Source organism: Cladophialophora psammophila, assembly GCF_000585535.1.
Source record: "Cladophialophora psammophila CBS 110553 chromosome Unknown aczJe-supercont1.10, whole genome shotgun sequence".
In the NCBI taxonomy this organism is placed as follows: domain Eukaryota; kingdom Fungi; phylum Ascomycota; class Eurotiomycetes; order Chaetothyriales; family Herpotrichiellaceae; genus Cladophialophora; species Cladophialophora psammophila.
The window spans coordinates 1,031,709-1,046,542 of record NW_006912931.1 but is presented as its reverse complement, the minus strand read 5'-3'; the positions used below and the strand labels follow the sequence as shown (position 1 = coordinate 1,046,542).

General features: G+C 52.4%; 7 protein-coding genes across 7 annotated transcripts; 5 read left to right on the top strand and 2 right to left on the bottom strand.

Annotated features, from left to right (window-relative positions):
• Positions 1-383: 383 nt before the first annotated feature.
• On the top strand, positions 384-2,207 carry A1O5_07102 (uncharacterized protein; the record flags this gene model as incomplete). Its single annotated transcript, XM_007747691.1, has 4 exons — positions 384-421; positions 475-1,877; positions 1,926-2,143; positions 2,196-2,207. 4 exons carry the CDS (start codon positions 384-386, stop codon positions 2,205-2,207), a joined length of 1,671 nt encoding a protein of 556 aa, XP_007745881.1.
• Positions 2,208-3,114: 907 nt separating this feature from the next.
• On the top strand, positions 3,115-4,071 carry A1O5_07101 (uncharacterized protein; the record flags this gene model as incomplete). The annotated part of the gene is made up of 1 exon (XM_007747690.1): positions 3,115-4,071. The coding sequence occupies one exon, from the start codon at positions 3,115-3,117 to the stop codon at positions 4,069-4,071; it is 957 nt and encodes a 318-aa protein (XP_007745880.1).
• Positions 4,072-4,479: 408 nt separating this feature from the next.
• On the bottom strand, positions 4,480-5,565 carry A1O5_07100 (uncharacterized protein; the record flags this gene model as incomplete). The annotated part of the gene is made up of 1 exon (XM_007747689.1): positions 4,480-5,565. The coding sequence occupies one exon, from the start codon at positions 5,563-5,565 to the stop codon at positions 4,480-4,482; it is 1,086 nt and encodes a 361-aa protein (XP_007745879.1).
• A 1,159-nt stretch (positions 5,566-6,724) lies between these two features.
• On the bottom strand, positions 6,725-8,006 carry A1O5_07099 (uncharacterized protein; the record flags this gene model as incomplete). The annotated part of the gene is made up of 5 exons (XM_007747688.1): positions 6,725-6,976; positions 7,024-7,188; positions 7,298-7,396; positions 7,501-7,666; positions 7,723-8,006. 5 exons carry the CDS (start codon positions 8,004-8,006, stop codon positions 6,725-6,727), a joined length of 966 nt encoding a protein of 321 aa, XP_007745878.1.
• Positions 8,007-9,677: 1,671 nt separating this feature from the next.
• On the top strand, positions 9,678-11,359 carry A1O5_07098 (uncharacterized protein; the record flags this gene model as incomplete). The annotated part of the gene is made up of 4 exons (XM_007747687.1): positions 9,678-9,894; positions 9,943-10,285; positions 10,357-10,555; positions 10,604-11,359. 4 exons carry the CDS (start codon positions 9,678-9,680, stop codon positions 11,357-11,359), a joined length of 1,515 nt encoding a protein of 504 aa, XP_007745877.1.
• Positions 11,360-11,920: 561 nt separating this feature from the next.
• Positions 11,921-14,184, top strand: A1O5_07097 (uncharacterized protein; the record flags this gene model as incomplete). The annotated part of the gene is made up of 5 exons (XM_007747686.1): positions 11,921-11,997; positions 12,071-12,144; positions 12,208-12,811; positions 13,616-13,866; positions 13,940-14,184. The coding sequence occupies 5 exons, from the start codon at positions 11,921-11,923 to the stop codon at positions 14,182-14,184; spliced, it is 1,251 nt and encodes a 416-aa protein (XP_007745876.1).
• A 279-nt stretch (positions 14,185-14,463) lies between these two features.
• Positions 14,464-14,822, top strand: A1O5_07096 (alcohol dehydrogenase; the record flags this gene model as incomplete). Its single annotated transcript, XM_007747685.1, has 3 exons — positions 14,464-14,586; positions 14,646-14,732; positions 14,790-14,822. 3 exons carry the CDS (start codon positions 14,464-14,466, stop codon positions 14,820-14,822), a joined length of 243 nt encoding a protein of 80 aa, XP_007745875.1.
• Positions 14,823-14,834: the final 12 nt, after the last annotated feature.

Genomic DNA, 14,834 nt, shown 5'->3' with positions numbered 1-14,834 from the left:
ATCCTCTCTCTGTTGTTTTTCTGTTTCGTGCGATTCCCTTCATGTACATGGATATGAAGTACCTACCATACATTTTAGAAGCGGTGTATACCTGCAATCAATCAAGCAATAAAACATTGCCGCTGCAAAAGCCAGCCTATGCGATATATAGATTGGTGAAGGAGGTGGCCATTTTCCTACCTCCATGCCAACTGGCACGTGGCTGGACGGATGGGGAAGAATGTTGATGTGTGCGGAGTCGCAAATCAAAATGCGAAATCCTCTTGATCCTCTCATTCCGCCTCGTACCACCGCTCACCCTCCCCCCGACGGTTGCCCCTTCTTTTGTCGCAACCTGGCCGCTCTTTCTTTTGCTTTATGCTCATGCACACGCTCTTTTAGCCATGACAGTCACTCGCACGCAGGCGGGCAAAACACCCAAGTATGCTTCACCAAACATAAACGGTTGGCCGTCCCCGTGCTAATTCACGGCAGGAAAACATTGCGACCGGACTATGTCGAAACTCCTGGCACATATGGGAAGCCTCGACCGCGCAAATCACTTGCTGCCGTTGAGAAATATGGTACTAGAGTCTCTTCTACCGGACATCAGGACGACAATGACACGATCGTTATCGCGACGCGACGCGTCGATAATGCTAAAGAGGAAACAATGAATGGACATGCCAATGGACATGTCAAGCCGATGACAAATGGACACATCGGCAAGGCAGAAAGTCAAGAGAAGGTCTCCGCGGAACGATTGGTGGACGGATGGCGACCAGGAATGGACGCCAAAGTCGACACATCGGGACATTTCGAATTTGGAGGACCGTGGGGAGTGACTGCGATGATGATCGGCTTTCCATTGCTGATGTACTACATGTGGATTGGTGCCACATACTACGACGGCAAATTCCCGACACCCAGAGAGGGCGAGTCTCCAACAGATTTCCTTTATGGTCTCTTCCGCATGGCCTACTACGGCGCCTGGCCGTCCACAAAGGCCTGGGTCATGTACTGGACGTTCTGCGTCTTTGAGGGCGCTTGCTATTGCCTGATGCCGGGTATCTGGACCAAGGGCAAGCCATTGCCTCACGAGAACGGGCTCAGATTGGATTACTACTGCAGCGGAATGTGGTCGTGGTGGGCAACCATCATCGTGGCTCTGGGTCTTCATTTCTCTGGCCTCTTCAAACTGTATACCATTATTGACGAGTTTGGCCCTCTCATGTCGGTGGCCATCATTTCCGGCTTTTCTGTCGCAATCATCGCATACATTTCAGCCATTTATCGGGGCAAGCAGCACCGTATGACAGGGTATCTGATGTATGACTTCTTCATGGGTGCGGAGCTCAATCCCCGCATGTTTGGAATTCTCGACTTCAAGATGTTCTTTGAAGTTCGACTTCCTTGGTACATCCTGTTCCTAATAACGTTGGGAACGGCTGCACGGCAATATGAGCTTTACGGACACGTTTCTGGCGAAGTGGGATTCTTACTCATGGCGCACTTTCTGTACGCAAATGCGTGTAGCAAAGGCGAAGAATGCATTGTACCAACCTGGGATGTGTATCACGAAAAATGGGGCTTTATGCTGATCTTCTGGAACCTGGCCGGCGTGCCCTTGACCTACTGCCACTGCACAATCTTCCTGGCCAATCATGCTCCAAGCACTTATGTGTGGAACAAATATGCACTTGCAGCTTTGTATGTGGCATACTTGTTTGTCTATTGGGTCTGGGATACTACAAACAGCCAGAAAAACCGCTTCCGGGCAAAGGAATCAGGTGGTGCCATCACTCGAAAAGCGTTTCCACAGTTACCGTGGCAGACCGTTGAGAACCCCAAAATCATCAGAACAGAAGACGGGGGGACAATTCTTGCGGATGGCTGGTGTAAGTTGCTCGAGATGCACCTTGGTTGCTTGACTAATGTTCTCGCAGACGGCTATGCAAGGAAGATCCATTACACTTGCGACTTCTTTTTTGCCCTTTCATGGGGGGCAGTGACGGGATTCAGGTCACCCTTCCCATGGTTCTATCCTGTCTTCTTCACAGCAATGATCATTCACCGGGCCACACGAGACATTCAGAAATGTCGGAAGAAGTATGGCAAGGCATGGGAAGAGTATGAGAGACAAGTCCCGTACTTGTTCATCCCTGTGAGTCAAGGAATACCCCCGCATATTCACCCTGAGGCTGACAGTTTCATAGTATGTATTCTAGATTCCGTGAAGGGACAGCGACATCCCCTTACTGGTGACTCTCACTTGGCAGTGCAAAGTCCTAGCGCCTTTGAATATCTGCTCGTTTGAAGTTCAGGATAGAAAATCTTCCTCCCACCTGTCCTGTATCACTCACAGAACCATGATATATATATAAAGCGCTCACCGGCGCCCATCCGAGTCGAGGACAACATCATATTCTCGGCGTCTCGGCGCCGAGAACTATTCACTGTCGTCGTCGACGGATTTTCTTGCCCGTCCCCATTCACACGACTTTTCTGCCGGCGCTCCTCTGCTTTGAGTCGAAATTTGACCTTCTTTGACTTCACTGCCACCACTCACCTTTCAACATTCCTCATCTTCTCTCATCTCACCTTTGTCACGTGTTCCTCATTCAAACAACCACATTCGACACTTGAGTGACAGCGACAGTCTCTGGCTGCTCTGGCAACAAGGCTACAGTCAATCCGGTACGTGTCTGACCATCTCCTCGGCAGTGCCCACAAGATCAGTGATCTTTGTACTGCCTTTGACAGCTTCATCTTTTAAGACGGTGTTGCTAAACAATTCTATCCCGGCCCGTGTCCACTGATGTATCAAGTTACTGATCCTTTGCCATAACTCAAGTGCAGACTTTCCCAAACCAAACTCCTACCGATCTCTCAACCTCTACTCAGCTCACCTCAACTCTGTGTCATCTCAGACCAGGCAATCAACAGTTCTGCGAGCGAGTTTCCAAGGATACGGAAGATTTTGTTGCGGTGTCCGGACCTCTCAGAAGATCACAGACCTAAACAGTAAGTCTCTTCGATCCGCTTTCGTATGAACACAGAAGTTAACAGCTTTGTCGCAGCAACATCAGCTCAAGGAACTGTAACCATTCATCCACTTTTTCTCGACCAGCAATCATGAAAACTTCGACCTTGATTACGGAACTTTTGGTGGCTGCCTTGGGCGCCTTCGGCATCCAGACCGCTGCCCCTCCACCGTTCCATGGTGTTGGTATTCTCGCCCCTTTCAATCATTCGGTCCAAACCAGCAGCGATGACTTTCTTGCCAATCTTCCCACTATGACACCAACTCCAGTCACAGCTGCGCCTCCACCGACCTTGGTTTCTCTCGGCTTGCCCTGGACTCTGTCAACCCTTGCCTCTCAAAGCTCTGCTATGACTCCGGTCTTGGCTCCTGCAGCCGAAACAGTTACTATTTCAGTCACTGGCGACAATGCCACCACGACCTTGCAGAGCAACGACGCCACTACTGGTGTGCTTTCAACCTCTTCGGCTTCGGTCTCTTCTGTTGTGCCTGTCACCACGATCACGGTTTCTCCTCTGGCTGCGTCTTCAAGCGCCGAACCTGCCAGCGACAGCTATCCCTCGGCAAATGAAACCTCAAGCGGTCCTGAAATGAGCACTTCGTCTGTCCTCGGCCCACCTACCACGGCGTCACCAAACAGCACAGCCTCTGCCACCGACCAGCGCAAGTCGCTGAGTCGGGGGCAGAGGGCTACTGCAATCGCCGTGCCCATCATGGGCCTGCTCCTCATCGCCATCGCCGTTGCCGTTGGATACTGGCTGAGGATCCGTCGTCGAGAGCGCCAGCGGGCCGACTGCCTTGAACAGCGGGCCCGCTGGTTCCGACAAGACCACAACGACTGGATCCGTGCTCAGATGAGCACTTTCGATGAGAACAAGGTCGGCCGGAACCCGTTCGCGACGCCGACTCCAAGCAGCGACACGATTTGTCGCCCAAGAACGCGCCCTCGGCAGTTCTCTGGGTCGACGATCGTTGTCAACCGCCCGGAGGAGGCAGCCGTCGATCGGGTGGTTCGTCGACGCGGCGGCGTCGAGAATCTGCGCTCTTGAAGCGCTCCGGCGGGTGAGAGGGAAGGAGGAGGAAGGCGGGGGGCCGTGAGCGGGTGTGGTGGTTTTTTTCTTTCTTTTCGGTGTAGATAGGCCGCTTGGCGTTTTTAGACAGCACGTGACACAGTGTCACAGACCCAATTCGTGAGCTTTTCCATCAGACGCGTTTCTCTCTTCTACTTGTAAACGGTAGCATCGATGAGCGTTGTATATGCCGCCCCCTGTCTTCACAAAGGTAGCGTATTGAAGCAACGACCTGGATGTCAGCGTTTGTCCGACACCCTTTATATCGAGTTTCTGTGAACAGAACCGCACTCCTCGTTATCGCCTTGGTGCGATCTCAACTCATCGCTGCTGTCTTCAACCATGTCGAGTGCCAGTCCTCTCTCATCACCTATAATGAACCGCCGTTCACACAAACAGCCTCCTAGCGTACTCCTCCACGCCGACCATCGTGATCCCCTGCGTCGCACTCCACGTCTGCTCTTTGGGCCAACTCAACCCCTTCCCCTCCGCGAAGACAACCCTGTACCTCTTGATCTTGTCTGCGGGGTCGATCCTGCTCTCTTCCTTCAGGTGACTCAGCGGCCACACCAGTCTGACGACCTCCACGCCTAGGGGCGCTACGACGCGCTCGATCGTGTCTGCGAACGCGCCGTAGCTCAGCGTATCGCCGGCGATGTACACCGGCGTGTTGACGGGTGAATCGGGCGTGAAGAGCAGCTCGGCCGTGCACTTGCCGATGTCCTCTGCCGTGGTGGCGGTGATGAGGTCGTCCCAGGAATTGAGGGCCGTGATTTGGATCTTCTCCCTCGCTCCTCCTGCATCTTTTTCGCTCGCGCTTTTGCTGGATCTGATGCTGGCGCTGATTCCGGCGGTGCCGCTGCTGTCTTCAGCCGCTGCAGATATCGGTGGTAGCCTCCTCACAACCCCCCAAAAGTCTTCGAACAAAAAGCTCATGAAGATCCCGCAGCTGAGCACCACCCAGTCCGTCGTCGTCTGGCCCCTCAGCAGCTCCCGCACGCCAATCTGCTCGCTGAACATCCCCTGTCCGCCCTCGCGGCCGATAATATCGTAGTCCACGCCATGTTGCCAGGGAACGTAGTAGGGCACTCGCGCCTCGAGGACAGCGCGGGTGACTTTGGTCATCGTCCCCGGCGGCAGCGCCATGCCGCCGGCGTGGAGCACCGCAGTGAAGGGCGCGAAGAGCTGCGCCAGCACAGCCTGCGACGACGCCTCGATATCGCCTGGGATGATGGCCACACCGCGGGAGCGCAGGAGCGCGTGTTGGGACTGCTGCGCGGGCGACGGGTGGGCCAGGCTGCTTGGTCGGATCAGGAGGGTTAGGCTTGTGTTGGCGGGGGAAAAGCTTGGGTGCGAGAGGATGTTGGAGAGGATGGCCCGGCCGAGTTCGCCGGCGCCCAGGACGAGGATGGACCGTGTCCGCGGCGGCACGGCTGGTTTTTGTTGGTGCTGCTGCCGGTGTTGTTGCGCCATAATAGCGTAGCAGAGACCTCCCTACAGTAGCAAGCAAGCAGGCACCCTCTTCCTGTGAACCAACCCTTGGATCAGACCTGGATTTGATTCGGGGAGCAAGCTATGTATAGACCTAATCTTAATAGATCCCTCTCTCTCACCCTCTCTCTCTCTCTCTTGACTCTCTTGAGTTATCCGCAAGTCAGCTAACAGAGCACAGAGCACAGAGCACAGAATAGAGAGTGCAAAATACAAGTCAAGAAGTGAAGAGAGAACATGGGAGGCGCATATCTGCATTCCTAGGTCCATACACGTGTCTTATATACTTATCCCCGACCCCTACCCAGTCAGCGTCGAGACGGAAGTCAATTAGTAACCAAAGGTCCTATATCATACCCACCTGGGTTAGTTACATAGTTCCAGCCTTGTCCTCCACACAAGGAGCAGGGAAAAGGGTCCGCTGCCTTAAAGCCGGCCCGGCACAAGGCCTCTTCAGGCGCGATGGTGTTATTCTGGATGAATTAGACCTCGGGCATGAATAAGCAGGGTTGTTCTGGGCAGACACAGTCCGCCGTACCGGGACGCCCGAGGCCTTGGCTGCGGGCCGGAGTTTAGGTTGTCTACTCCGCGGCTGGGCTGGGCTGGGCGGGATGTACATTGTCATCGGATGTAGCTCTGCTACGAGTCCCGTAGACGGAGGAAAAGAGGACACAGGGCAGGGCGGAGGGCTACTTTGCGGTGATGAAATCACGGGGGATGCGCTGCTTGATGATCAATCGAAATTAGGAAGACCGCACCAAACAAGAATGGAGAACGAGAAGGGAAAAAAAAGTTGGGCGAAACATGCCTTTGGCCGTAGATCTCTATATAATACATTTCATTGACGAGTTGATTCAGTCAGGCTCCTTCCCACCCACAAAAGCCGCGGTACCACAACCTCTTATTCGCATTTCGGAAAAGACAGTAAAGCCATCTTGGCTTCGCGGTACAAGACGGATGATCCCTAGAGAGCAAAAGAATTCCCGGGTACCGTCCTACATAGATCCCCATCCCATTGCCGACAGTCCCTCCCTATGCCAAACTGACCAGAGCTACAATGAGGACCTCATCCGGTGCCGTCAATGGATTTCTGTCATTAGACCCTGTCTCCAATTCCATCCCAAACTTTTTGATGTTCCTTTTAGTTCGCCGGCCCTGGCGTTGGCGGCTTTCTCCCGTAAACAATATGTAATCGAGTATATAAATGGTAATCAGGGTTGTTCAGATCTTTTCTGGCCCCAGCCAAGAGAACCTCAACCTCTGCCGGTTGCCAACCTAGTACTCGGGTGAAAAGCGCTAGACTGTAAGCTTGCATTGCTTCGGTCATTATCGCGTTCATATTCATGCCCAGACTCCTCCGACGAGGCTCCTTGGGCCATGGAGACAGCGGAACCTGGACAACTGCGTCAGAAATCTCCGCGAACAGAGATGCGATCATACCTTGTGGACCTCGTGGACAATATCTTGGAATCCTGCTCGGTCCACTAGGCCTTTGATTTGAGGGCTTATATTCATTATACGGCCGAACTTCTCTGCCGCGTGGCTGAGTTCGGTTTGCCACTGGGACAGAACGTTAGATTCAGCTGCTGTGTACAGGTTCCATTGCTTTCAAATCTTACCGTATGCCAATATGAATGATCTGGGAGACTATCATCGTCTGTGCTGCCCCATGCTTCGCGCAGGTCAATAGTTGTCTCGTTGGTGCAGAATTTACGAAGTCACCTTCAAAGTCGATGACTTCTAGCCATCCTCCTGGTTTGAGATTTTCCATGCACTGTTGAAATAGCTTTTCCCAGTCCGCTATACTACCACCCTGTGATTCCAAGCAAGTTAGGTCCCGATCATAGTGTTATTAATGGCTTGCTCCTTGATTCGACTAGGCCTCGGACCATCTGAGTGGATTGAATATCAACATACCATATGCCCAAGACGAATAAAATCAAAACTGCGCTCAAAAGCCCACTCTGATTCGCAGTCATCTATGAGGAATTCCAGATTTGGAGGGACCCAAGTCGGTTGAATCGGAGATAAATCCGTAGCGACAACCTCTGCCATGGGGAAAGTGTCGGCAATTTGAATTGCCCTGGGTGAGAAATCAGCTTTGGAAAATCACCGTCTGGGCATACAGGCTAATCCGACCAAATTCCAGTCCCGGTGCCTATGTCAAGGATGCGTTGGGGAGCTTCAATTGGTGCTTTGTACAGCTCTCCCCCGAGAACCATAGATTGGACATGATGGAGCAGATCGAGTCTTTCCTGCTCCTGCTCATCATTGGGAGCGAAATATTTTCCAGCCTTGTAGGAGTGGTACCGGCGGCCGTTTTCGTACTGAAAGTCGAAAGCGCTCGAAGATACAGAAGTACATTCGGAATAGGCGCCTATGCTCTCGGCATAAGCAGAATCGGCATCGCCGTCGTCAGCCATAGAGAACTGATTCTCAAAGGGCCGTGATTCGAGGCTCCGAAGAAGTTCGATTCATGGTGCTGATGACCCGTATGCAACCATGGGCAGATCTCATGAGTGGAAAAGCAAGACAGAAAGAATATATTAGACCTGGGTCAGATATCTCAGCCTGCACGCAGATGCGGGCCTCTAGGTACCAGGTCTTGAGCGTGTTCTTGGTCTCAGGCATGCCGTCTCCACCAAAGGATGGGGGATGGATAAGCAGTAACAACGGGCGAATAGAAAAGCCGTTCACACCACTGATGGTGGTGAACAGGCAGCTTGACGCAATGGCTCGTAAGCAACGACCAGGCATGGTCGCTGCTCTAGCGTTCGCCATCATGGGCGTCACTGTACGAGGTACATAGGTTTGGTTGTGAAGAATAGATAGATCACCCCGGGATGTCGACCCTCCACCTAGTGGGGAACTTGCATGGCAACATTAGCCTTTTTGTCGATTGAGTTTCAGAGAGTTTGCGTAAGTGGCACTAGATGGCCGATTCGATTCGCTTCGTATGCAGGAAGCAACGGACGAGGGAAGTTGAGGAACGCCAAAGCTGCTTGCAGTCGCTAGTGGTGTGCACAAAGCACATGGCTTCTTCGTCCCACATGTTGGTGACTAGTTTTTTTTTTTTTTCGGAAGAGATAGCCTCCCAGCCATGAGTGGACAACCATCCAACATCCCAAGTCGGAAAGATGCATCTCGTTTGCATAGGTGGTAGTTGAGGGATGGCAGCTCGGCAAGGGTGACAGTGGACAAGAGGTACCTCGAGGGACGTCTAGGGGCCCCCTCGCCTTTCTGTGGTACCTCGGTCCATGGCGAAGTATTCTTACTTCGTACAGGGACTTTTGATTTCCAAGATTTGTGAGTAGCGGGGCCAGTGGTGGTGGTGATGGGGATGGTGTTAGTGGTGGTGTTGGAGCGAGGGTTGCAGGCGCGGATGTACGTTGCCTGCGGGTGCGCATCACAAGCACCACTATGCCGCCCACAGCCAGTTCAAACTGTTGCAACATCCACCATCCATCCATCACCCACCACCACCGTGATCCATCAACCAACCACCTCACCAACGAATTGAGATCGGGACTTGTGCCTCCGAGAGGACCCATGCCAGGTACTGGGTACCTCGTGCCTTCGAGTACTTACCACTCGGTATGGCCATTTCCGAGGGAGCAACCCGTTGATTGTCACTGTTATTGAGCTGACAGTCTCCTCCATCTCGCCGTGGCCTTTTGCCCATCGCCCTCCTGGGCGGTGTCTGAGTGCCGGCAAAGAGATCGCCGGCCCAATTGTTGTTGTTTCCTCTCAGACAAAGCTAACCAACTGCTCGCAGCTTCCTACTGCGGCCCTCCACTATCCTCTGACCACAACCCCCTGTCCTTATGCGAGAATCTGCAGAGCAACCCTTCCTCCCGGCCTTAACCCCAAGATAGGCAGTTCGCTTTTGTGTCCTTCTGTCTCGAAGATGCGGATCCAGGGCGTATCCAGAAGCGCTCGCTATCGCCCAAACTGTGAACCACTCCGTCCACTCGATTTTGGGGCAAAACAATTCCAACTGTTCGGCAAGAATCATCTGTTGTCCTTTATACTCGACATGCTTTCAGAGCTGCGCTCTTGTTAGGGATAGTGCGTGTTGTGACCACAGTCTAAAGATGGCACTCATTTCGTACATGAATCTCGCCATCCTATGGGCATTGGCATGCCTGGGCGGCCTTTCGGTTGTCGTGATCTATCGCTTGTTCTTTCACCCCCTCTCGAAGATCCCTGGACCCAAACTTGCAGCGATCTCGCGCCTTTATGACTTCTATTATGATTGCATTCAGGGAGGAAAATTCGTCTTCAAGATTGAAGAACTCCATAAACAATATGGTAAGCCATTTCACAGTAGCTCTGTGGCGGTTACCAACTAGTTTGCAGGACCCATTGTTCGGATAGGACCCAACGAGGTCCATATCCATGACCCGGATTTTTTCGATGAGTTCTACAATGTGACTAGCCGTCTCGATAAAGACGCATGGTACTATGCTTTCGTTGGGTCGAAAGATGCTGGCTTTGGTACCGCCAATGTCGACCTCCATCGCGCCAGGCGAAAAGCAATGAGTCGATTCTTTGCAGCCTCAGCCATCTCAAACCTGGAATCATCTTCGCGAGAAAAAGTATGCAAGCTCTGCCAACGCCTGAGGAATATGCGTGACGAAGGCAAGCCCGTCAATCTTTCCAATGCCTTTCGCTGCCTCGCCGCCGACTCTGTCACCAATTAGTGAGTTCCCCCCCCCCCCCCCCCAAAGAGACTAGAGGCTGCTCAAGAACAACCACCCTAACAATTCGCAGCTGCATGCCGAAAGCCTTCAATCTGCTTGATTCAATTGACTTCGCAGATGACTACAACCGGCAGGCTCGTGTCATCTCCCACATTGCCGCGTGGCATCGTCACATTCCAATCATCATCCCTATATTCATGCGGATGCCCAGATGGCTTGTTGCAGCTACCTCCACTGAAGGGGGAGTAATGGCATTTGACTTCCAGACGGTAATTCCGTCCGAGGTTCTTTTGTCGCCGGGGACTGACCACGTTTAGGATTTGGCGCGACAGGCGGCGGATGCCGTTCATGCCGAGAAGCGAAGCGACAAATCCGTGCTTGATGGAATCATCAACTCAGACGCTATTCCAGAGAGCGACAAGACCGTCGATAGGATAACCCAAGAAGCGCGGACACTGGTTGGTGCTGGAAGCGAGACCACAGGAAATACTTTGGAGACTATTACATTCCACGTTCTCGCCAACCCGGAAAAGCTTCGACGACTGAAGGAAGAATTGGCCCGTGCAGTTGAGTCGTCCAAGGGTACGGAAGATCCTTTGACTAACTACAGCACGCTGCAACGCCTGCCTTACCTCACTGCCGTCATCAATGAGGGGCTGCGAATTGCATGCAGTGTCTCAGGCCGACTTGCGAGAGTGAATCCTCGACAAGCGTATACCTACGGATCGTACGTGTTGCCGCCAGGCACAGTCATCAGCATGGCCATCCGAAGCAATCATACCTTTGAGCAAGTGTATCCCGAACCACTGTCGTTCAAGCCAGAACGGTGGCTGGTGGAGGGGGAGGAGCTGAAAAGGCTAGAGAAATACTTTGTCCCTTTCGGACGTGGAGGAAGGAGCTGTATCGGCAAAGAGCTGGCAATCATGAATCTTTATCTGACCATTGCAAGTTTTTTTCATCAGTTCGATGCTGAACTTTTTGAGACGACGCGGAAGGATATTGAGATTGAGCACGACTACTTTTCTCCATTTCCGGCTGTCGACTCGAAGGGCTTGCGGGTCATGCTCAAGTAGCGCTGCCATGGAGCTGGGGGTTGCATTGTTCGTCAAGTAGTTGCTGTATCATGGCTTCCCGTCCACAGACTTGCCTATTGGGCTGGGCGTATATCACATATTATTGACATGAAGATGGCGGTACGGTTCTTGGCAAGGTCGCATACCAGTAACAGGAGGAACTATACTGGGTACGCAGCGTTGATTGATGGCTGCCTGTCAGACGGGGCTGTTTTAACGAGATACGAAGTACGAGTGGACATACTGAGTATAGTATTACTCGATACGAAGCGGTCGGCTAATCTCAGTCATGGCGCCGGCAACTGGTGGGAAACGAATCCTCGAATCTTCTTTGAAATTCACTCTATAGAAATGAATATTTCTCCTTAAACGGCTTAATTAAACAGTCTATCTTTGTGTGTATACGTGGCGTTGGTGGATAAGAAATCCTTCTGCCTGATTCATTACTTCCTTTAAGATTCGACCCTTTGGTCTCTTTTGTTCTGCTCAGAATCGAGGGTAAACCCCCCCCCCCCCCCTTAGAACACCCAAGAACCCCCTACGACTGCTTTGACACGCGCAATGGGTTTAGAACGCAATTTCGCGGGCGACCACAAGGCGCACTTGGGATATTGGGGTCCTCCAACGTCTGTCGCTAAGTGAGTAAAGCTCTCTCCGCTCAAGAAGCGGCGATGGTGGCTTGCTTCATGACTGACCGACCTTCGCTCGCAGCTTCTGTGAAGAAGACTACGCCATCACTCTCTACATCGGCGAGTTCGTCAACAGCTTCACGAATCTTGCATACGGTGCGTCGTCTCGATGATATGAGGCCCCCTTTTCCGCCGCCCCAGCTAATACTCGTATTTCAGTGTACTGGGCATTTCGGACTCTGCTACCCGGAGAGTCCCTCCTCACTCAACCTTCCAATCTTGCCCTCTTCTTTGTCGGAGTTTTCTCTCTGGTTTTCCATCTCACTCTGAAATATGAGACCCAGGTTTGCGACGACCTCTCCATGTTCTGGGTCTGTGCCGCTCTCGTCTACGAGCTCTACACCCTTGGCTGGTCCAAGCCAGCAAAGTTGGCATTCGGTTCGATCCTGACCGCTGTTCTCGGCGTCATCAGTGCCTACCATTACGCGCTCCATCAGCTGTGGTTGCACAACATCACGTTCATCGCCCTGGTCACGGCGATTTGGCCGAGGGTGTTATATCTAATCCGAACGCGACTCCAAGGCGAGAAGAAGCGGTATTGGACCAAGCAATTCCGGGTGGGAGGCTTGTGCTTCCTCATGGGATTCGTGGTGTGGGTCATCGATGGAGCTTATTGCGGCGCTCTTCGGGAGACCAGAAAATCGCTGGGCATTCCCCTTGCCTTTGCCCTGGAACTGCACGGATGGTGGCATATCCTGACGGCCCTCGGAGCGGGTTACTGTATTCGGGTGACCAAGGTCTTGACCCAAGCACATGCGTCTCCGTGAGTACGGCAGAGCTTCAGTGGCATTTCTCCAACGACACAGCAACGGTTGTTGCTCAATGAGTGGCACAAGCCGAAAAGCTATCCGGGCAGCTTATCAACACATCAACGTCCGTGCGAATCAAGAGGCCACGAACCCATCTTCGACCCAGAGATCTGTTTCAGTCATTCAGACGTCGCAGGCGAGGGATGAAAACATCCGATAGACGCTTTGGGGAGGGAAACCCGGCAGGTCTGCTGCCGCGCGACGGAGGCCGGCGATCCAGTATTAAAACTGGGGAATGATATCAGCGTTATAAAAAAAAAAAGTCAGAAGATAAAACGTCGTTTTCTCAATGGCATGGTGTTTGTGTGTGTCAACCAGCAACTCCTCTCATCAATGTGGTCGAGCAATGGAAGAGCTTTCTATCTTCGCCACGTAGCTGTGGGTATGTTGCGAATGTTGCGTATGTATGTTGGGTCACCCCGCCCTTGCCCGCTAACGTCACTTCTGCCATGAAGCCTGTAAGAATATCAATCTGTTGGGTTTCGCGTCCCCTATACGGAAATGGATATGCCATTACGGCGATCCTCGTCAATGTCGCCAAAATTTCTTGTTTCTTTTACCACACCACCGTTTGGGATTTCAACTTATCGAAGTTTCAGCTTCTCCCGGAAAGCCTTGGGTGCCATTACTTTTGCAACATGCCTTTAATCTCGTCTCGAGTCCACTCAGTGGCATTTCGCAATTTTACATCCGGTGCAGGCTCAATATCAAGATACTACAGCAAATCGCGACGGGCTCTAACTCCGTTCGCCTGTTAGCAGAACCGGCCGTTCTCATGCGGTCGCCTCGCTTATGCTATCACTGGCACTAGTCCTTCGTCAACCAAGGAGGCAGCCAAAGAGACTGGCGCCAAAGCACCTTCAATCAAAGAGAAACTACCGGATCTCCGAGCGCACGCCTTTTCGCTTTCGAGAGTTTGACCTAGAAGGCAAAGTGTTCGTGGTAACGAGCGGGGCGCGGGGATTAGGTTTGGCTTTGGCGGAAGCTCTGATTGAGGCTGGAGGACAAGGTCTGTCTACAAGAGTAATTCCACTTGATTTTGGACGTGCCATTTTGTTGACACCGGTCGGGTGACCTACTAGTCTACTGTCTCGACCAGCTACCAGAACCTGACAAGGAATTTGTCTCGGTCCAGGAACGCCTGGGCCTCAGGTATGGAGGCGGCTTGAAATACGACAAGGTGGATGTCCGCGAGGTGGGCAATTTAGACCGGGTTATTGAGGAGATTGCCGCGCACCATAGTCAACTGGATGGCTTGGTCGCGGCCGCTGGAGTGCAAAATGTGACTCCCGCCTTGAACTACACGCCGAAAAGATCAAGAAGATGATAGACATCAACTACAAAGGGGTCTTCTGCTCGGCTGTCAGTTGCGCTCGGCAAATGATCAAATACGACTGCAGTGGCTCTATTCTACTCGTTGCCTCCATGAGCGGGATGGTCGCCAACAAAGGGTTCACTTCGTCGGTTTATAATTCCTCGAAGGGAGCCGTAATACAGCTTAGCCGATCTCTGGCGATGGAATGGGGAAAGATTGTGAATGGGAAGCCCATCCGAGTCAATGCTCTATGTCCTGGTACGTGATGTTCCACTGGTTCTGGTACTTTCCATGCCTTCCGAGGCTACTTCCCACCCCCTTCTGGGGGTCACAGGGAATATCATGACACCCATGGTTCGGAAGAATTTTAAAGACGACCCTCAGTTGAGAGAGCTTTGGGAGAAAGAGAACATGGTAGGTTTGCCACTCTTTTGTTACTGTTCCTAAACAGTCACTAACCCTAGACTCCAAAGCCGGGACGCATCTCTACGCCTGCGGAATATAGAGGCGCTGCCTTATTTTGCCTGAGCGATGCTAGTTCTTTTATGACTGGTTCAAATGTGAGTTATGGTGTTCCTATTTCAGAGTCGAGAACGCCTCCTAATGTCCCCTTCCAGCTTGCCATTGATGGAGGGTATACAGCATGGTGAAAGATTTTGGGA